Source organism: Pagrus major, chromosome 15 (assembly GCF_040436345.1).
Source record: "Pagrus major chromosome 15, Pma_NU_1.0".
Lineage (NCBI taxonomy): Eukaryota > Metazoa > Chordata > Actinopteri > Spariformes > Sparidae > Pagrus > Pagrus major.
In genome coordinates this window covers 3,973,409-3,996,582 of record NC_133229.1, presented here as the reverse complement: position 1 = coordinate 3,996,582, position 23,174 = coordinate 3,973,409, and the positions used below count along the sequence as shown (strand labels likewise).

The window sequence follows — 23,174 nt, the reverse complement described above, 5'->3', positions numbered from 1 at the left end:
GGGGGGGGGGTTACTTATCGTTCATTTATCGTTATCGAGGTGAGTTGCTCAATATATCGTGATATTGATTTGAGGCCATATCGCCCAGCCCTAGCATGAACCATCTTCTATAACTGCTCATGACTGGGTTGATGTTAAAATAATAATTATAATACTAATATTGAGAGTAATTCAATGTCTAAATGTGTCATCCTCATTCAACATTAGTTATTTGTGTCCGTATTGAACAGATTATTTCTTCCACCATTTCCCATTCATTACTTCAATTAGTTATCATCACACTGATTGTTTTTGCAAATTAAATGTTCATGTTTAATGACAAATCATTTCATTTCAGTCTTTGGATTAGTATTTAGTTCATTAATAAATATTTTCAGTCCTGTGTATTCCTTTGGAGTGGAGAATGGAGATCAATTTAATCGAGAAGTCACATCTTTGGATATCTGATGGATAATTTGATAAATCATTGATTTGATTCATTTCCTCTTCAGTGGTGGTGCCCCCGAAATGGGTGCAAATTAATTGTGATTCAGCAGGTCAGGTGCCCGGATTGCCTCCGCCTAAGGGTAGGGTCTACTCTCTGTCACTTTTTCCAAAAGTCCAGATTAAACAAATTTTAGTAAATTAGTTAATTTGAACACCAGATGCCTTTTCAAACCCAGTTTGTCAAGGTGGGTGAACCCTCTGAGCCTGACACCATCCTGCCCAGGGCCGGCCCTGGGCATAGGCAGTATAGGCGAATGCTAAGGGCGCCGTCATCCACGGGGGGCGCCGCAAACGGGGAAGAAAAAAAAAAAAAAAACTATTTTTTACCAGTGCTATTACTAATATTATTTCGAAATATTATATAAGCCCACAGCAACATAACCTTATTGCAAAGCCTATTAAATAATGGAGAGGCCTTTTTTCTGGGTTCCTGGCTGGCTCGTTGCACTGTGCCCCTCTGTGAGGGTGGGGGGCGGGGTCGAGAGGCGAGCTGCCTGAATCTGACCGGACCGTGACCCAAAGACCAAGAGAGGTTTATCAGTACCGTAGCGGAACCACTATGTCCAAAAGGCTGAAACCATCCGGCGCCCAGGGAAGGAGAAGAAGGAAAGCAGAGGAAGCAAAACATGAAAAAGAAAGAGGTACAGTAACGTCAATGTGATGAAGTGAATGAAATGAATAGTTTAATGCATCGTAGTTACCGTTGTTGGAGCAGAGTGTTACCTTGCTAGCTTACTTCGGACAATAGTAGCATTGTTTAATAATCAGTAAATAGCTAGTCGGCATAAGTTAATGTTACTCCACCTTAAATTCATCAGGGACATTTGGAAAGTTAACGTTAGGCCTGTTCAGGTGTTATTTTAACCTGTTGGCTGTGTTTTCCTGCTTGTATGTCAGTTAAAATGCTATTAGATTTCCATCCACTGTATAAGTAATAGGGTAGTTGTAAGCCTTTGGTTTATTGTCTCACAGTTTATGTTTGTTAAAGTGTATTAATGCTAATACTACTTTCCCATATATATATATATATATATATATATATATATATATATATATATATATATATACATATATATATATATATATATGTGTGTGTGTGTGTGTGTGTATATATATATGTGTACATATATATATATATAAATGTGTATATGTATATATATGTATGTGTGTGTATATATATATACATATATATATATATATATATATATATATATATATATATATATATATACATATATATATATATATCACTGCACTGCACTTTACTGCTTTTTGCACTCTGGTTAGACTGAATTGCATTGCAATGACGATAAAGTTGAATGAATCTCATCGTATTTTCATTATTAGTCTATATTAGTCTTATGTATAGCACACACCAAGCATCTGTTTTTTATTAAACTGTAACATCCAGTGGTCACATATACTTCTCTTCTCTCTTCAGATGCACTTTTAAAATATTTCACCACCACCCCCAGTGACACAGCATCAGGTGCTCCTGTCCTCTACCTCAGCACACCAGAGTGACACAGCATCAGGACTAAAGGCTGCACCAATAGACCCTGCTGACTGGCCATCTCTTCTAACTGACAAAGTAAGAAAGGAGTTAGTTCACAGAGGACCATTTCAAATAAAAAACAGTTACACATTTCCCAAAAACAAAGTTGGGAGAATGTTCACATGACTTTTTTACCAGAGTCTTAGTCAGTGGGGAAAAATCAAAAGAAGCTGGCTGATGTACTCAAAAAAGAATGATAGCTTGCACTGCTTCTGCTGCAAAAGGTTTCCTCCCAAAGAATACAGACTGTTTTTATTTTGTATGTAAATAGAATATTCTTTAATATGTTTGTGCAATACCTTATTTATATTGTATTTTTAATTTATCACTTGTTTCTTTTTTCAGTTTTTATTTGGTGTGATATTTTTGACTTAAAAGAAATAAAATCGAATAGAATACATACATGTAGTTTCTGTGTGAGTGTATGAAAATTAATTATAAAATTGACTGCGATGCAAGGGGGCGCCAGTCAAAATTTTGCCTAGGGCACCAAATTGGTCAGGGCCGGCACTGATCCTGCCTAGTCAGTGTCGTCGCCACTTCCAGGTACTGTCAAGCAAAAGTTACTCGAGGCTGCCTGTCCCAACTGCGCCTAGGGGAAGACCCAAAACTTTGGGTCCTCTTCAACGCAGTCCACCATGTTGCACCATTATGTTACTGCCGTTAAAGAGTGTGACACTAAATTCTAAAGAGCGGACCTTTAAGATCCTAAATGGTCTGTCACCCCAATATTTCTCCGACATGATTGTGAGTTATAAACCAGCAAGACCCCTCAGGTCATCTAGAACAGACCGTCTGTTTATTCCCTTTATTAAGGGCTTTTAGCCCTTAATGTTGCTGGAACATCCAACCAAATCATGTTTGTGTGCCAGGTGTGCCCCAATGCTATCGTCCTTTAGAATTTACAGAGAAAACATTTCTTTTTGCTTGCCTGCTTGCATATTTCTGCAAAAATGTTTATAGTTCCTTTATGATGAATGTTTTTGTAATGTTTTTGGTGACATTTACTCCAGCAGCACCCTCAGGCCAAATGGCAATTTGCACAGAAGATGCCTCAAACTTAATCATTAAGTCATCATTCCAATTATTCACAAGATCATACTGAAATGCATCAGATCAGTTAAGTTTCAGTTTACTGAGCTAGAATCCATAGGACAGTTGATGAAACAGAAAACATCTTAACATCCTTGCAAAAAAAATGTTATAATTGCTTGTGTTCAAACAATATGTCCTCATACCTACAACAAATAAGATCAGTGAATCCCACAACAACGTATATGACCTTTCTCAATAACGATTTACATGTATGTGAACGTAGGAGGTTCCAGCGACAGGCATACTGGACAAAAACATGATTAAGGTTTTGAAATTGGTTTGGTTTCATCCTGGTTACAATAACAATATTTGATTCGGTGATAGGTTTAGGAACCAAAACTATTTGTTTAGGTTTAGGAAAAGATCATAGTTTGTGCGTTATTCGCATAAAATATATTAGTAACACTTGTTTAACAGCAATTTTAGGATAATGAGATAGAGACTAATATCCCTATTGGTTGCAAACATACCTGATTGTGATCGGTCTGAAGTTTATGCAGCCCTTTCTTTTGGCACTACATTCCATCAAGTGTACAACATCTGTATTCCTATGCACAAGTTCAGCTTGCCCACACTGTATTATGCCGCAGAACAGCTGTTTGGGTCTGCTTTTGAGTGTCTGTCTGATGGCAATGTAAAGCACCACTGTGGAGGTGGGCGTGGTCGAGGTGCGTCTGCAAGAGAGAGAGAGGTGGGGAGGGCTCAGGAGAGCAGCGCCAGGTGAGTAATTGACAGAGCTGGCACCTGTTTAGTAATTACTGTCTCCTTTCATATGCAGTAGCGTGCTGGACTTCAGATGGGGAGATGCAGGGGAGACGCACGGGAGAGCAGAACGGTTTCTGCAGGGAGTGTTGGTGGCCGAGACGCACAAGCCGTGTTTGGTGTCCTGGACAAGAGATCATTGTGTGAAAGCAATAAATGGTGTAAAACCAAATAACTGTGTGCTTGGCATCACTGAGGTAACCCACGGTAGCACGGGAAGGCTACAACCACAAATGTTAGATACTTAAATATAATGTACACTTAAACAGATGCATATTTTTTTTAGGCGGGCCTCCTTTTTGGTGGCTAAAATATGTCTTCCTGTCAGTGCTGTTTGTCAGTACAATGCTCTGCTTCCCTCTCAGTAAATGATATGTAACATGTATGATATGTGAGTATGTTAAAATAAGTCACCGTCAATTTTTGGTTTCCTGGGTAAAAGCTAAGTCATCGATCCACTACAACCTGCTTTCTATGTGGACCTTGTCACTCTTGACACTAACACCTTATACTGCCAATTGACTTCCCCCATTGCTCCTTATTTTTGACTTAAACCAGTAGAGGTTAACAGTGGTGAAAGTGAACCAAACTGTAGAGTTGCAGGTCATGGAGCTGAGGGGAACTGCACAGATGATGATAATTCTCTGTGTGTTGATGAAGGTTCTCAGTGATCCAGGTCATGGTAATTCTAAGTGCTGTATCGTAGGCAACTGGACTTGTTTCAGTTTCTTGAAGACGTTTCACCTCCTCACCCTCCTCTAATCAAAAGGTTACTGGTTTGAAATAAAAACAAAAGTTCCAACAGTTGTCATGTGTAAATTACAGTATTATTTTGAGCAAAAACAGACCTCCTGACATGTATACATAAGGCTCATTTCTTGTTCCAGAAGCCAAGTAATATGTGGCAAGCACTTTTACTGTCTGGCAACGTCCATACAAGTGGAGCACACAGTCATTAGCGCCAAAGTGCACCAAACCACAAGTAACACAGACCACAATAAAAAAGACATCTAACAGAGAAGAATGATGAGTCAGTAATCACTCAGCGTTGCAGAGGCTTGTTTCAAAAGGCCAACAATATATGTCAGTGCAGTTTGGTCATCTGACCTCAGGGTGTTTCACAAAGCGAGACTAGCAAGTTGGCTGAGTTTACTACAGTTAAACATGTCTTTTGAAAAGGAACAATATTGACTGGTGCAGCAGATAGTACTTGCTGACACTATTTTACCTCCATGTAGTTCAATTTATCATCGGCTCTACTTCCCCTCGACTATAGGGCAACTTGAGCAGGAAAGACTGATTATTCAATTTGGTAATCTGACCTCAAGGTGTTTCGCAAAGCAAGACTAGCAAGATGGCCAAGTTTGTAATGTGCAAACAGATTTTTTGAAAAGAAATCAACATGCATAACTAATTAGTCTAACTGATTCAAATCAGTGGGCCTATTCCCAAGATTGACAATCCTTAACATTTATCTTACTAAACTTTGAATCCTCTTTTGAGATACACATTCTTCCAGCTAGTGAGTATTTCTCTTCACCACAGTCTGTAAGATTAAGAGCATTTGACTTCAGTTACGTACCCTAACTCCACATTCTGAGTATAGCCATGGCTAGTTGGTTTATCCTTTGCATGCCTGTGCAGAACTGAAAAATCTATGCCCACCTGTGGACTGGTCCCCACACTTTCTCACTTACAGTCATGGTCAGAAAGTTTCCATCGACTTGTAAAGAACATGTATATCATGGCAGTCTTGAGTTCCAATGATTTCTCCAGCTCTCATTGTTCTTTAATGGAATGAGTGAAACACATACTACTTATCACAAACACATTCATGAAGTTTGGTTCAATAATTCATTTATTATAGTTCATCTGAAAATGTGACCAAATCTGCTGGATCAAAAATATACATACAGTAACTTCAGTTATCAATTTTGGTGATTATAGAAAGTTGTGTGAATCAACTGTTCTTTGTAGCATGGCCTCTGACTTGAACCCCTTAGAGAACATGTGGACTGTGTTGAAGAAACAAGTCTGTGTCAGGAAGCCAACAGATTCAGCTGAACTTCACCGATTCTGTCAAGAGGAGTGGTTAAAAATTCAGCCAGAGGACTACCATAAGCTTGTTGGTGGCTATCCAAAAGCACCTAATTGAGGTAAAAATGGCCAAGAGATATTGAACCAAATATTAGAATTCCTGTATGTATTTTTTTGATCCAGCAGATTTAGTCACATTTTCAGAAGACCTATAATAAATTAATTATTGAACCAAACTTGATTGCTCTGCTGCCATGGTGGATCGGAGATGGACCAAACAAGGATCTGGTGGAATTTTGGGGTTAACCTGCCCTACAGTGGACGATATTCAAATAAAATCAGAAAAAAAACCCCAGTGAATTTAGATCTTCATGTCCTCAGGCTCTTGCTCCAAAGTGGACAATATTCAAATGCAAATTCAAATTCTAAATTTGTGCAAGTTGACCTTTGACGTTTTGGATATAAAATGTCATTACATCATCACAATGTCATTGTCAATGTCCCAATTTGCTTATGAAATTCTTATTCGTGAATTTGTCTTACATTTGAAGAAATTTGCTCTAGGTGTTCCTGAGATATCATGTTTACGAGAATAAGACAAATCCTACATTTCCCATAAGGTTATTAATATTCCCGTACTACCTCTACGCCTGATAAATGCCCACATCTTTCAAATTCAACGACAGCAGTTTTTAACACAGGTTTTCTGTTAATAATCTTAAATCTCAAACCCAATCCAAGTATCCCTGAAGCTATCATCAGGATTTTTTTCTTAGACTGTAGAAAGTACCAAAGATATTATCATATATTATAAATGGCATACAGTACTAAAGAACTGTTTTCACAGGCTTAGTTTTGCTTCTTGATGAGTGAACTGATCTTTATGTGTATGCCAAATTATACTTAAGAAGTAGAAGAGTTTCATTGATTGGGTGTATCACATCACTGTTATATAATCAACTTACAAAGTTAATATGGCTTTTTTAGCAGTCGTCTACTTTGCACATCCAGCTGACACAGAACAAATTATCATTTAGTAGTCCAATATTGACTGTCATGGGTGTCTTGGTCTCTCCCAACTCCCAAGAACAATATCTGTCTCTGTCGAAGCTTAACGCTCCACTATGTCCACCAGCTTGTGAACAGTGAAAACAGCTGCCTCTGCTGCTTGTTGTTGAGAGCTCTGAGACAAACCAAAACTGTAAAGTCGCGAGCAATTAGGCCTAAAAGAGCCCAAACAGCTGAACGGGGTAATTCTCTGTGGGCTCCTCACCATGATATAGATAGCTCTAATCATCCTTTTAACTCACCAACTGTTGTGAATACAGTGCAGCAGAAGAACATTGAGCCAAAAAATGTCCATCTGTCCGGTCTCTGGAGCCATATGGACTTGAAGCCAAACTGCATCTTAGTCTCCACTTCCCTCACTATCTCTTTATGTGTGTAGGAGGCGTTATCTGAAAATAAAGAGAAACTGTTTAGTGTGCATGCATTAGCACTTCGAGTAAGTCACTTATATGTGAATAACCTAGTGTACGCCTAAAAGAAATGACAATTCTTACTGAATTAAAGGAAAACAAAATTCGCCATAGATTTATCAGTCCATAAATGTCGATAGAAATAAGTTTTCAGTGTTTGCACGTTGACATCTGATAGCACCACCTGTTTGTGGTAACTCACCGGTGAAGTTCTGTACGGTCCCGACAATCTGACCCAGGAACTCATGGTAATCCTGCGTGGTAGAGGAGGTGCTCCCTCCTTCGATGTGCTGGAACATGAGCGCACCCAGCGCTGCGTACGCCACCAGAGACAGACACAGCAAAAGGTGAGGAAAGAGCCTCCAGAAACGCGCAGCGCATTTTCTGGACTCTGCTTTAGCGCTAATCCCTCTCTTCACTGCCACTGACATGATCTTTGGCTCCTTCTTCCGCCGCAGCTCCTCCTGTGCCGTCCCTCTGGAGAGCGGCTGTGGGTCTGTCAGCTTGGCTTTATGCTCCAGCAATGCGTGCGGAGGCTGCTGAGGCAGTGAACGCACCACATCATCATACACGCATTACAAACAGTGATGACCTCCGGGGACATACGGTGTTCAATCTGTAGGCTACTCCCTCTCTGACGTCTGAGGGAGCCTGACAGCGGCTTTGACAGGATTCACAAACATCACCACAGAGGGTGTTTAATAATCCTCAACTGAAATAAAGCTGTAGCCAGGAGAATGAAACTACAGGTCAACATGGTAATACAAACTGATAATATGTATTTCTTTTATGTAGCATCTTAATCTGAAAAGTGAATACAGCTGTTAAATCATTGAGGTTAACATTTTCCTCTGAAATAGTAGAAATATAAACTAGCATGAAATTTAAATACAAGTACCTTTAAACCTGGCATTGACTGGCTATTTTGCTCATGATATGTCTTGTATAATATAAAAAAAACACCATTTTGACAGGTTAACACGGTTAGAAACTTGATTTTCATTGGAGGGGGTCATTAGATCGGCTAGATTAGATTGTCTCACTTCGTGTAAAAGTAGTTATGCCCCTTTAATTTAAATACAAATGGCCTTGTCCTCTTTCAAGCACCAGGGGCAACAGGTGCTGTAGGGTTTCTATATTTAGTGAACCATGTGATGGCCAATTGTGGGTCAGAGTCAGAGAACAACTAAGGCCCCTTTCTATAAATATCTTGAGATAATTAAACATCCCAAGGCATTATATATTTGGGATGACACTACTTTAAAATTGTAATTGACTCTGTAAAGCTTGGTGTATAATGAATAACTAACTTCAATCAATCAAAGATCAATTAAGGAACGCACTAAAGGAAAGCATAAAATTAGCCTGAAGGCGGGTTGGAGGTTAACAACATGCTAAAAGATCCTGTCATAAATGTATCTGAAGAGGTAGATTTGCAAGAATCAAAATAAGAATATTAAATATCATACGTTTCATCGATCATTCTGAGAGATAGTTCTACATACCTTCCCTTAAATATTTATTAGATGAAAAAATATGTTTCTATTGTGTAAAATATACCCAGGTGCCAGAAAAAGAAAAAAAAATCAGCAGACACCAGGATAAGACTGACACTATTTTCTTAACAATTACATTAAAGGGGCGAACTAAGCATTTCGACAGAGGGAGCTAATCTGATGAAGCAACATGCAAAACACTCCTTGTTTTCAATGTAATTGTTGAGAAAATAGTGTCAATTGTATCCTGGTGTGCTCTGGAATATTGATACTTTTCATGGTTTGCCATGTACTGGTTGCATCCAGAAGAGAAGCTCTACTGGGCTATCTTTCGTCTTTTGTGCCACAAGATTACACAATGTAATTGCTTCTTTGGTAATGCTTTAGATTGAAGATTGAAGATGCTCTGATTTTCTGATATTTGAGTCTTTTTTTTCCAATGAAAGTTATTATTCGTTGCTAACAGATGTTTGTTTTTTTTCAGTGTCTGTTTCCAGCTTCAACTTTCTATCCCTCTTTTGGCATGGAAAGATATAGTGATGTTTTAGTTGGGGGGGAGTGTGATTTACTAATCTGCATACTAATGAGAAAACGTCACCAGATCTGGACTCACGGTCAGCTCTGGAGCCTCTGACCAAACACCTAGCATGTAGCAATGGCTTCTCCAAGTTCACTTGAAAATCTTAAACCACACTCTAACACTCTTTGTTAGTTCATCAGTTCTGTTTTAGTCATGCGTCTCTGTCCGATGTCCTTCGTGTTCCTGCCTGCATTTCAAGAGCTTCTTTTGTTTGTACTTTTATTTAGTTTTTGTTTTTTATAGTCCTTTGTGGTTTTGCCCTGCCTGCTCCTTCCACTTTTGTTGCCAGTTTTTGTGCTTGGACTTACTTGTATTTTGGACTTTGGTTTTCAGCTTTATTTAATTAAAGCTATACATACAGTCGGCGTCGCGTCACAGTTGGGGGCGGGGCATTTTGATGGGGAAAACAATCCTTTCCCCCTCGCCCGGAGCACTGTAAGCACGCGGATTTAAAATTTTGATATTAATGCTAAACAAACATGTCATACATTGAGTCATTGCAGCCCATTGACAGGGATAGATACGTTAAAAAAATAACTTTAATAGGATCGGATTCTTGTCCGTATCTTGTTAAAGAGTGGACGAATGATCCGACTAAATGGCCTGAAGTTTCATTCCCTGATATCTTCTGCTACCTGGTTGAATCACCCGGTAAGAGGCAAAATCACGTTAACTGATGAATTAAACCTCACATAATTTCTATGTCTGACAAGGAAATTAGCACGTTTTAGTGAATTTGTTCACCATCACAATGGTTGTTATTGCACAATAGCCATCATGAGCTGCATATACATATTGGTTATTGACGACTCGGTATATCACGCAGGGATTTACACACACAGCAGCCTAAAAAACTATCGGTCCCTGGAGGCACACAACTTTTTTACAAGTGGCTTTGTTGGAGTTGTGCTTCATCACAAACTACCTTCCTCGGATACCTACCTGTTCCGATGTGATGTAAAGCCATCCTGGAGGGTGACAGAGAAGCCGCACCAGACGTGGGTTGCAGTTAAGGGAGAGGGTACTATCGTCGCTGCCCACTGCAACTGCATGGCAGGGTACGTTTGTGAATGTGTTCATTAATTTGTTTATGTGTGTGTGTGTGCCATAAATATGTCCAAACATATCAAAATGTTTCCAAAAGAAATGTCACCACCTGGTGTCAAAACAAATGTCACCAGGTGGTGACCTGTCACCACCTGGTGACATTTCTTTTGGATGGGCAGTAGACCTATATGTAAAATCTTAGTCCCAATATCTTTAGTGATCTAGAGCTAATGGATATTTTTTTCCTTCCTTTTCAGTCTTGGTGAAAGTTCCCATGTGGCTGCTGTTCTTTTTAAATTAGAGGCTTGTGTCCGTATGGGGATCAACAAAGTGCCATGCACAAGCAAAGCCTGTGAGTGGAACAAGACGTGTTAAAAAGATTGAGCCTGCCCTTGTTGCAGAGACAACTTTTTACACAGAGGACAAGGTGTCAAAAAAAAGGAAAAGGAAAGCCCCTATCCCAAAAGCCTCTTTATCACAGCAGCAGCAGTTCCTCACTATGCTGGCTGACAGATCACCTGACACTGTGGTATTAAATAGTTTCATGGATTTTTCCAGGCCTTTTAAGAAGCCATGGTGTTTTTAGCCAGCATGAGGTGACTGAGGAGGAGATTGAAAATGTGGAGAGAGCAACCATCCGTCAGGCATCCTGTGTGCAATGGCATCAAGAGCGGGTTGGTCGCATTACAGGCTCCATAGCCCACCGTGTCTTAACAGCTACAGAACATCCTAGCAAGTCACTGATCAACACCATATGTGAACAAAGGCACAGGCCAATAATGAAGCCCTGGATTCAGTGGGGGAGACACCATGAGCAAAATGCCATTGACACTTATCAATATGCTCTTGGAGCTGGGAGTCCCACAGCCAACCTGTCCTCCACCATTTACATCTGTGCCCCAGTAGATGCACCACATCAGAACCTGGTCATCAGAAAGGCTGGCTTCCGCATCTGCCAAACTATGCCATACCTGGGCTGCTGTGACTGCTGTGGTGAGGGTGTTATAGAGGCTAAGTGTCCTTACAGGTGGGGGCAAGACACCTCTACTGGGTACCAACAGTGGCTTGAGGACAAAAGAGGACATCTGGAAAGCCTGACAAGCTTAAAGAGGAGCCATGCATATTTCACTAAGGTATTTCAATATTTCACCTGCATATACCTGCACACCTCTAATAAGTCTGCAACATTTTGTGCAATTATCCAAGATAATTATCCACAGATGGCATACTGTCTATAATGTAAATATTAGTGTTATGATGATTGCATTGCATTTGATTGCATTTGACAGGTCCAAATGCAGATGTTTGTTACCAAACAGATGTATGCAGACTTCATCACTTGGACTCCTCAGACCTGCCTGATATTCAGAGTACAAAGAGATGAGGACTTCATCAGTGGTGCCATTAATGTGATGCAAACATTTTGGTCACAACACATACTCCACAAACTTTGGGAGCTGAAAGATGCACAGGTAGGTGGTTGAATTTCCTATTAGTGTAAAAATGACAACAAATAAGTCACTGTGACTGAGAGTTACATATTTATTTATACCAATTCATTTTGAAGCATATTATAGCTATTTCATTCAGTATCAACATAGACTAGACTATATGTACAAAATCAAATATCACAAAGCCTATACATTTATTTACAACATGAAAACAGACAAAGGGGGTGTACTCATTTATGCTAAGCACTGTATATGTTTCTGCTAAGTAGGCAGAACACAGTCCAGTCGAAAGCAGCACAGGGAGTGACCCATCAGGCAACACAAGTGGCAGCAGAACATCAGGCAACAGAGGCAGAGCGTCTGGCAACAGAGGCAGAGCGTCAGGCAACAGAGGCAGAGCGTCAGGCAACAGAGGCAGGGTGACAGGGTGTGCAGCAGCAGAGCAGCACTGAGATAAGTTCAGGGACCTGTGGAAAGACAAACAACAGGTGGTTTTGATTAGAAAGATCCATTATGTCTCCACTGAAACCTGTTAAATGGCACAATTGGAACAATAATGACTTCTTTGTTGCATAAAAAAGTTGCATAAAATATTGTTCTCTGATGCTCATTATTAAATTACTGCACATTGATTTTGTTCTTACTCTCAGATTCTGTAACGGTTGTACTTAACACTGCCAGACAAGTTCATTAGTGCTGCACAGACATGCACAATTCTGTCAATCATGGCCTCTTCTCTCTTCTGTCTTTCATCCTGCAGTCTCTTCACCAGGCGCAGAGGAAGTGGGCCATCCAGAATGTGGTACCGGCTCTTCAGGGCACCGATTACTCTCTCTGCAGACCACATATCACATATTTGTTGTTAAAATGCTGTTTATCTACATTGTTATGTTTGAGTTTCACAGGAGTAGCACAGTTGACCGTTATATCATATCATCAGTGCATTGTGTCCTATAATTAGTGTTTCTTGTTCATGTTAAAGTGAAGAAAGATCCCTGTTAACTTCCTGTTATCCTTTTCTCTTGATATTGCACTAAATGTGAACAACAGTTCAATGTATTTAAATATAGAATAACATGTTTTTAAGATAAAATGTTATCTTAAGACACCCTACAAAGTAGGGATTACACATGTACTCGTTGATGTGATTAATTGAATAACGTCTCAGCACTTGCACTGTTAACCCGGATCTGTACTGTTACAGTAATTAATTTAGTTAGGGAAATGTGAACCATGTCAGCGGCAAATGGCAACAGTGATTTGATGATGCAGCACACTCTGAATACCAAAAACATTAAAATGTACATAATGTATGAATCTGACTGCTGACTCTATACTTACCAATGTGAATTCTGATGTTCGAAGTCACACGAGAATTTGCAACATCTTCGGCCCACAGTTGTTTTCGGCCCCTCGTGAAAGACGGTGTGATGAGCTGTGCACCCAGAACAGCAAAGTCATCCTTCAAAGTGAAGCCCCTGTCGGCTAAAATCTGAAATAAACATAACAAATACTTAAAAACACTACTTTACTCCACCAGCAACTAAAAAATGGTAACTATGGGTAAATAATAAATTCACAAATAAGACTTAAATTAGAAAAAAAAAACAGTTCATAAAGCATACAGTGAAATTGTTACCTGATCTCCTGCATGGTGGAACTTCTGAGATAAGAAGTCCGAGTTCCTTACAATATGCACATCTGAAGCCCTCCCTCCCCAGCCTTTGGAGAGATATGTGATTAAGCCAGATGGGTGACATGCAATGAAGTACTTCACTGTTGTCCAGTTTTTGTATTTTGAGTAGGTGATAGCTCTGTGAGAAGAGACAGTCTTTAGTAATACTGATCTATAAATTGTGTACATATACACAGACAGCCAGGTAAGTATTACAAAAACCCGACACTTTATGCATGCTATCAAAAAGAAAAATATCTCACCTTGTTTTCAGCTTCTTTGAGTGTTCAATTCTGATCTCAAAGCAGTCGATAATTGCAGTCACTCTAGGGTACTGGAAGAGAACCTCTGCTGGTACTGTGCTTCTGATACACTCTCTATCAGGCCATTTAATCAAAAAAGAAATTTTGGCGTACATCAAATCCAACCATCGGGAGAATACATCAAGGAAAGTGCTAAGTGCCAGGTCAAATATTCCACACATCAAATCGGTTGTGGGGTTCTGCCTCAGTTTCACCAGAGTAATAAAGAGCTGGTCTTGTGTTGACAGCTTGGATGTTTTCTGTGAAACTCCTTGCACACGCAAAAAATTGTACAAACTGATTTACTAACAGTGCGCAAAAAGGGTTGCGTCTGTCAAAGGTGCAAAATAGCGCGTCTGCATCCAGTTAGTACGTTTGCAGCAATGAATATGCAATATGGGGCGTTTACATGCAATTGTGCGTGTTCTGGGTGGAGAAAATGTAAATATATTAATTTAGCACACGCAAAGTGATTTATCAAACCTGAAAGCAATTTTGCTAATAGAAACTGCTTCTATATTTAACACGTCTCAAAGGGAGGTGCAAACGGTTTGTATGCGTAATTGCGCACACATGGATGCGGTTATTGTTGCAAGAAGGAGACGCCGAAACAATGGAAGCCTGTTTAATTTGCAGACCTTTTATTATACGCCAATTTTTCTTTTGTTCTTCTTCTGATGTCTTGGTATCTTCTTTTCACTTCATCCACTGTTTGCCTGTTTTTTCCAACAGCATTAACTTTTTCACCGATTTTCTCCCACACGGCGTTCCTTTGCGCGACCGTCAGATTCCTTTGCTGCAGCTCATTGAAATGTTTATTCACCTCCTCTACCAACACTTCTAATTCCAAAGGGTCGGATTTCACTTTGCGCTTTCGCTCTCTCAAACTCGCCATGCTGAAAACCATGAAACACGCTAAACCCTCATTTAAATAGGCGTGTCTCCAACACGTTTGCACCTGTTGTCATTTACGCAATCACTCTTAGTAAATCGCCCGCAAACCGCGGTTCAACCCCACACGCAAATTTCTAGATTGCGCACGCAGATTAGTACAAGCAATTTGGGATCTTAGTAGATCCGGCCCTTAGTGTCATTTTCTCTCACAGTGTTTACCAAAAATTTAAACATCTCCAATTCTCTGATGGCTTCATCTCGCTCCTTCATGGCCTCATCTCTTTCTCTACTTAAATTATAAAATTCTTCATAAAGTTGTTTTCTCTCTAAATCCTGAAGAGGTATGGGAGCTTCTGATGTTGGGGATTCTGGTGCCGGGGCTTCTGGTGCTGGGGCCTCTGATGTTGGGGATTCTAGTTGGGCAGACTGAACACCCTCACGCTTCCTCCTTCTCTCCATCCTCTGAAGTACTGACCTGGGAGACTTTGTCTTTCTATGTGGGAACAGCGAGGGTATGTTGTCTGGGTGGGCTATGTCCTTGTTTTTTAAGCCTAGGGCAAGACAGTTCACAAACAAAATGAGAAGGGGATAGAAGGGGAGATAATGAAATAAATTTTAACTGCAGAAAGCTCGGAAGCTACCACCAGTGTTGTTAGCATAGCTGTGTTTTTGTATACTCGTTAGCTTTTGTAACGAGGCAAGGTAGCCTGCATAACATAGTAGTTAATTAACTCTTAAAACTAGTAATTGAACATTCATGTTAACTACGAAACAATCTAACACTGTTATTGTGTGAATAACGTTGTCATACCTGTAATGAAGTGCTGACTACAGACGTACACATGTTTGGATTTTGGATCCCACAGGTGGCCAAACTCATCCTCCCAACGGACCGCTTGAAGCCACCAGGTTCTTCTCCTAGGCTCTGTGCTTCGGTTTGGCAAAATATAAAACTTAAGATTTGGATATTTAATCTTATTTGTTGTACAAAAGGGCACACAGCAGCTCCTGGGCATTGTGGAAACCGGTTTGTTTTCCCCCTCGGCGCGAACCGGATGTGACGTTTTGTGGGCGTTCCCTTGCTTGCCGACTGTATGTATGGTCTACGATCTGAGAAAGATTTGAAAAAAGCATCCCCCCCCCACACACACCCCTCCCCTCTGTGCTCCTTAATCCCTCCCCTCCGAGCTCGTATCGCCCTCCCCTCGGAGCCTCCCATGACACACCCCCTCCCGCAACAAGCAACAAGAGCAACAAGCCGGCCGGCAGAAACCAAATACAGCGCCAGCTTTGAATGTGGAGTAACGATGTCGGATTCACAGGTAAAGTTACAATGCACACTGAAACTAACGTAAATCTTGTAAGTCATTACAATGTCCACAACTAAGCTCCACAGCCAAGCTAGCATAACGTCATTAGCATGTTACAGCTATGTTACGTTACAGCTACGTAATAAGTAATAACCCAAACAACATATACAGTCGTTACTCGCTGACAATAAATATAACGTTTCTGTAACGTTACACACCAAAATCATTCACTTATCTTAGCAACTTCTAAAAGTTATTGAGGGCCAAGAGACTAACAGATGCTGCCGTTAGCTTTAATCATAACGATCGCTTCCACATTGTGGCTGAAAACTAAACCTGCATGAGCCTCGGACCAGCTGTGTCCCAGCTGTTGTCTGAGTAGCACCAGACTGCGACACAAACGTGCCCCATAAACCGTAATCTCTTGTTTATGACAGATAAGACACACAAATACACACATCGTAACGCGTATATGATAGTCCATCATATTGATTTAGCAAAGGCTTCGTTGAAAACAAATGGACAAGACCGGGAGGAGGGTTAGCAAAACAGTTGAGTAGTGACCGGGCAAGAGGTTGTTATGGAGAAATAAATCAGTACAGGATGAATGAAACCCCAACACGAAGCGGAGGGTTTCATTCATCCATTCATTCATCTTACTTGCATTGCTGCTTCATTTAGCTGCCACGAGCAAATAAATAGGCTGATTTGGTGTAAACATAATAACAATTTTAGCTTATAATGCTAACATAGAGGCTAACGTCTCCGTCGAACAAGTAAACAAGTGTTGACAATATTGCAGAGACAGAAATTGTTTCGACGCCGTCTAATAACACAGAAAAAAACTAACGGCAGCTTTCACAGTCATAAGCCAGCATCGGCATGAAAGTTATCTGTGTCACAACATCCACAATAAAGATGAAAGATTACCTGCTCAGGGCCAAACAAACCTCTTGCCAACTTGTAGTTTCAAATGCGGAAGTGGGTTGGGACGAGACATGACCAGGAGCAGGAGAGTGAGCGAGGGGAATGGATGGAAAATTGACCAATAGCAGCCATTCGGACCGGATGGCTGCTATTGGTCAATTTCTTTGCAGCTTTGCAGGCGCTAGAGAGAATGGATTTATTTGGTTCCTTTTGGTCTTCACATTGTGTAGGTCATACTATTGGACCATAACCACCATCTAAATAATGTTAATAATAATGACCAATCTTTCAAATCGTAGACCATAGCTTTAAACTAAAGGCTCCCTTTTTCATGTGTCTTGCTTTTGGGTCCCTTTTTGTTTCAACCTGACAAAAAAACAATGGCAGTGTGAAACAGACATTCTTGCAGTTTGGAAGTTTCAGGTGGACTCATGAAAGTCATATAGGTGTGCAGCCAGGTCAGAGCATTTCTTTGATCAGTGTATTTGTATTCATCAGCACTGCCACAGTGCTGTGGAGATAGGTCTAAGACTATGATGGCCGACAATTAAGGGCAAACACACTGCATCTTGAAAAAACACGTGAATTAGGAAAACATTAGGAAATTAGGAAACACGCTGCGAATACACACAACACAACCAAATACACAAACATGCTGCAACAGCCCAAAACACAATACAAAGTCAAAACACACAAACCCTGAAAAGAAAATTGCTGCATATTCAGTCACCACAACAGAGGTGCTCCAAAAAAGTCAATTCTTGCCAGCAAGAACCAGGACTTTATTCTGTTGTCACAATACATGTTGTGTGGCTGATGGTGACATTTAGTAAACATACTTACATACTTGCACATACATTTATTTACTTGTGTTCACCTGTTGTGTTCTCACATTAAACTGCAGCTCACTGTTCGTTTTATCTTCCTCTGAAAAGAAACTCAGTCCAGCTGTGCGTTTAGCTCTCCTGTAAGCTATTTGCTCAGCACCGTAAAACATGCGGGGCCCCCTCGCGTCTATCCTTGAGTGGGCCCCTATTAAAAACATTTTTTATTTTTAAGGGTTGTCGGGGTGGGGGGCGGTCTGCGGTCTGCAACATGTGTCTTAGAGGCTCTTTACACCTGGTATTATCACCTTATTTATTACCTTTGTGATCAGATGACAAGTGGACAGCTCTAAGTACGTCTCTTCACACAGGAATTAAAATGCGACCACTTGGATCTCACTTCCCCGCTGATAAGCAAATGCAAAACGCACATCATGTCAAGACTGGTGGGACAGAATTGTAATTGGTAAATTTACCGACCAACACTTGCTAGATAACACACATTTAATCACATTTTTTTTTTTATGTGGGAAACTGCGACTGCTGCTACACATAAACACACACATCATTAGTGCGCGCGGCTGGTAATGATGCCAGGAGGCTCTCCCTCAACTGATACTGAAGCAAGGGGATGCTGTCCCTGAATTGATGTTGAAGCCCCGGGGCTAGGCTCGCTCTCTCCTGACGCTGCAGCTGCGAGACGCACGGTGCTCTCTCCCCGACTTGATGTTGAACCCGCGGGCCTGTGCTCTCCCTGTCCTGGCACTACAGCTTCAGGGCGCACAATGGACTTATCTGACGGTAACACTGGGGTGTCTCCCTCATCTATAATGTACCCTGTCTGTTGATCACTATCTTTGCAATCACGCTGCCCTGTTTCATCCCCGTCAACCTCGCTGTTGCTTTCTACATCTTCCTGGCCGGCTGTGTGTGGCTGTGTGGCTATAACATTTCAGAAAGAAAGTTGTTAACTAACATGCCGGTTAATATTTTTATTATAGCTTGTATTTTTATTTATGAAACCTATCCTGTATTTATGACTCTTGTGTGGCAGGCAGTATGTCTGTAGGCTATAGCCGTTTTTGTACCTAATTATAAAGACAAATTATCCGTAGGTTAGGCTATATGAAAGCCATAACGTTATATTATTCTGATTATGAAAAAAAAAAAAAACTCAGCATAACTAACTAACTTCACACAATTAGGCTTGCTAACACTGTCGGTACTTTAACTGTCTAACACTGTTGGCTATATGAGACTACTCACCTGTCATACTGCATCCTTCACGTCTGACAGGATTTACCGTTCCAAATATAGTTGTTATTTTCGGAAGCTTGGCAGTAAATTCATCAGATTTTTGTTTATTGTGCCGTTTTTGGGCACCGCTTTGATATTTGCGTTTCATTTACGAAGTGTCTCTGACCGTGGTGCTGAGCTTTCACTGAGCTGTACTGATTTGAATTTCCCGCCTAACGTATCAATTGGACCAAAAGTCTCTGACGTATCAAAGAAAACTATGGACCAGTAAAGTTTTTATTTTATTTGAAATATTTGTTTTATTTTTATGCTCAGAATATAGACAATATCATGACGTGAATCCTACATTGCGGTTAAAATTTTTTTTACATTTTTTTAAAAAGATGGTTGTTTTACGGGCAGGGGCGGGGCCCATATGGGATGCGGGGCCTGCGGGGCCTGCGGGGGTATACTATACGGCCCCCTATTTGCTCCAATTGTAATTAGCGCGCTGGGCCAAAGACACCACAGGTCTCATCGTAGCTGCTCACTGGCTTCAAACAGCTGACTAGCTCTCCTCTTGCCAATTTCAATACGGATTTTTAGTGCCATCATGGTTTACCCAGCACAACATATTTTCAAGTCCTACAGCTGAGGGGATAGACGGACCAGGGCTTTGGGAATATTTAAGAATCTTAGTCTATAGAGAGTTTGTCTATTGTGTCAGCGCTAGATAAAATCACTGGCTAGTTACTCAGTTTGAGTCCTAAGAAAAATTAAGAAGGTTCTGAAATGTTCCAGTGGTAGCAGTCCATCTATCCCCTCAGCTACAGACGGCAGGACACAAAAATATGTTGTGCTGGTGAAACCAATAGAGCACTGCAAATCACTATTGTAATTAGCAAGAGGAGAGCTAGACGAGTTTTTGACTGGTGGTCCTCCAGGTACTCCAATTTAACTGGTGGTCTTTGCCAATTTAATAACTTAAAAAAAGAATGCCCTATCACTCATTAGTTGTTAAGAAGTGAAATGTTCAATTGTAAATTTATGTTCAGTGTCATTGTGTAGATATAATCACAGAAATATGGGTTGTTGAGTGTCTGTTTCCATTAGAGTGGACTAATCTGACACACAGTTTCATTGAAGGGCCATATTTTTACTTTTTATTACAGTAAAAACTATACCCAGCAAGCAATGGACGTCATTTTGATGTCTCAGGCTAGATAGAGCCCTGATTTAGTCAACTATCTATTAGCCACTTCTAGCCAAAAGGATCTTGAAATTGTTTAGATTTTGTTTTTGCCACTGTAGCTTGCAGAATGTATGATATTTAATCAAGTAAGAAAAGTCAACAGTGGTTAAAAAGTGTTTATTTTCATTTACTTATCCACCCAAATACAAGGTATAATTTCTTTGGCATGGTCTTTGTGTAGCCGTGATTTAGCTCCAAATTGGATAGGCTATGTGCAGTCTGCTTTCGCCCCATCCAGTGAATTCAAGGCAAACATTGACATTGTTGTCACATGTTACATTGATTGTAATTATAACATCTTGGTTATAGCCCTGATTTAGACGTGTCACAAAACACAAATTTGTATCATTACTTTTAGTAATTTGTACATTAATAGTTTGAAAGAGATACAGTATTACTGTGAAGGTATTCCTCCAAAGTCACTGGTAGGTGATATTTGGTCTACATGTAGATGTGAGTTAAACTCATTTAATGTTACGTATAAATTTCATAATAATTGAACTATATAGGCTGTGAGCTGCCAACAAGCAGCTTCCAGGACATCATAATGGTAACAGTTAAATAACACTGAGCTTACTGCTGTAAAGCGCATGCGTAAACACTTAGAGCCAGAATCAGGACTTGTGGAGCAAAATGCACTAGCTAAAGAAATAAATTGAATGCTTTACAATATAAAGTTTTATCTTCCTGTGGTGGTGCAGCCACTGATCTTTTCTTTTACTGTCCTTTGTTCTTTGGGTAAGTGAAGAAAATTTAAACTGTTGTTTTTGTGTTCAATATGTATAATGCAATAAAATGGCAATGGTGCTAGTAGTTCTTAAATTGGCTCCAACACGTTCATGTCGTTTGTTTTCAGCCAAAAGGGGTCATGGTCATTCTGGCCACAGAAAAGTGATGTGTTATGACTCTCATCTATGCATGCAAGGCCTGACTACACAGACACCAACTGCCCTGTTACTCTCTGCGGCCAACTGGGAGCAACAAAACTAGATGTTAGCATCTAGTTTGCTACGCTCAATGAGCTCTCATAGCTTTTTTAGTTTAATAAATACATCAACAAATGCCAAAATGCCACAATCATTTAAACACTGAGCAAATTAGCTGTCAGTCGGAAAAGACAAACCAGTGCAACAGTTACTCCTTACTGCTGTACATATGTGCTTAATGCTAACATTAGCCATTGAAGGAGGCTGCTGCTGCTGCCACCATAGCTCTTTCAACTCAGGGACTGTGTGCTTTGTGCTATGTTTAGCAGCTGAACGATAGTCTGTGTCTGCTGTTCGCCTCACTCACTTTTTCGGGCTGAACACACTGCCTGCATGAGCAGTCTTGCTTTTCATTTTGGTGTTCATGTTAACAGGTTAGCAGCCACACTGGCTGTGTGAATAGCGCTGTTCACATACATGTCAAGCAAGGCTGCAGCGGTGCATCATCTACAGATTTAGAGTCTCACCTTTTTTTACCCCGCTATAGCCAAGATGTTTTAACTACGTTCCATCATATTCACCTTTTAATCACTGTTGACTTTTCTTACTTGATGAAATATCATACATCTTGCAAGCTGCAGTAGCAAACACAAAATCTACACAATTTTAAGATCCTTTTGGCTAGAAGTGGCTTATAGCTAGTCGACTAAATCAGAGCTCTATCTAGCCGAGATGTCAAAATGATGTCTTTTGCTTGCTGGGAGGCCTGCAACAGTTACTGGATATTTTTTTATTTTATTTGTCAGGGCATTTGATTTGTTGATTAGTGTCGGAATGTTAAGAGATTTTCTACAAAAATAACAAAACATATCCCTAAAATTACTTACGGACCCTAGCTTTAATGTTGGGTCGTCACATAGACAGTGTTGTCTTGGTTAACGTCAAGTTGTCATAACAAAGACGTTTCAAACAATGTCAACTTTGCATTGAAATTGACATAATTGTCCAAATGACACTTGAAGACAAGAGTCAGAAACATTTATAGACTCCTTCATGTTCATTACAGAGTTCATGTCATGGGTATGATTGTGTCATGTCAGTCTTATGCATACCCCTTCAAAAAAAGTGTTACCCAACTTTCTCAATTACAAGCATTTCAGTGCTAGTGTTTCCTTTTTAAGTGAACGTGTTGTTTTCAATGACAAATTTTAATGTTACTGTTCTCGCCCCATAACTGTGCACCAGTACTGTACACAGTGATACATACATGTACATATAAAAGATAATGTAAACGTAATGCATAGGGAGTTAACAATCTGGGAACTATTCACACTGTTTGTATTTATCAACTACCTGGTAGCAAGGGTACAGCATTTACCCAATAAGACATTCCTACAATTTAAATAAAAACCTGTCAACACAGGAATTGTGATTGTGATCTGGGGGAGCTATTCAGAGAAACACAAATTCCTGCTTGTACACCCTGGCTGCCAAGTTTTTTGTCAGGTCAAATGATTTGCAGTATTCTGCTGATAACCTAAGATCAAGGTTTTACTAAGGTGCAATCTTTCAAAGATTGAATTTATGTTTTTAGAATGGTGGCCATATTAACTGGATGAAAATGACCAAGGAACTCTGCAGCAGTGCTTTGAACTACATTAAATGCTAATGTCAGCTAACATGTCACTCTTATAGTAGTGTGGGAAGTTAGGGGATAAACAAAGACACTGCGACATTAGTCATATGAGACAACACACTGCCAAAAACAGTGATGTTGATTATATATTGAAGGTATTGTAATGAAGAGGTGAACAGGATGGATGGATGAATGAGATTATCTG

The 23,174-nt window shown here is 40.2% G+C and overlaps 1 protein-coding gene across 1 annotated transcript in view; it reads right to left on the bottom strand.

Annotated features, from left to right (window-relative positions):
* kcnk18 (potassium channel, subfamily K, member 18) overlaps positions 1–7,844 on the bottom strand; it is a 32,668-nt gene extending 24,824 nt beyond the window's left edge. Inside the window, exons 1-2 of the mRNA XM_073482374.1 lie at positions 7,616–7,844; positions 7,246–7,392 (exon numbers count right to left, since the gene is read on the bottom strand). Of these exons, the coding sequence (XP_073338475.1) occupies positions 7,246–7,392; positions 7,616–7,844 (376 nt within the window). The remainder of the gene's footprint in view (positions 1–7,245; positions 7,393–7,615) is intronic.
* Positions 7,845–23,174: the final 15,330 nt, after the last annotated feature.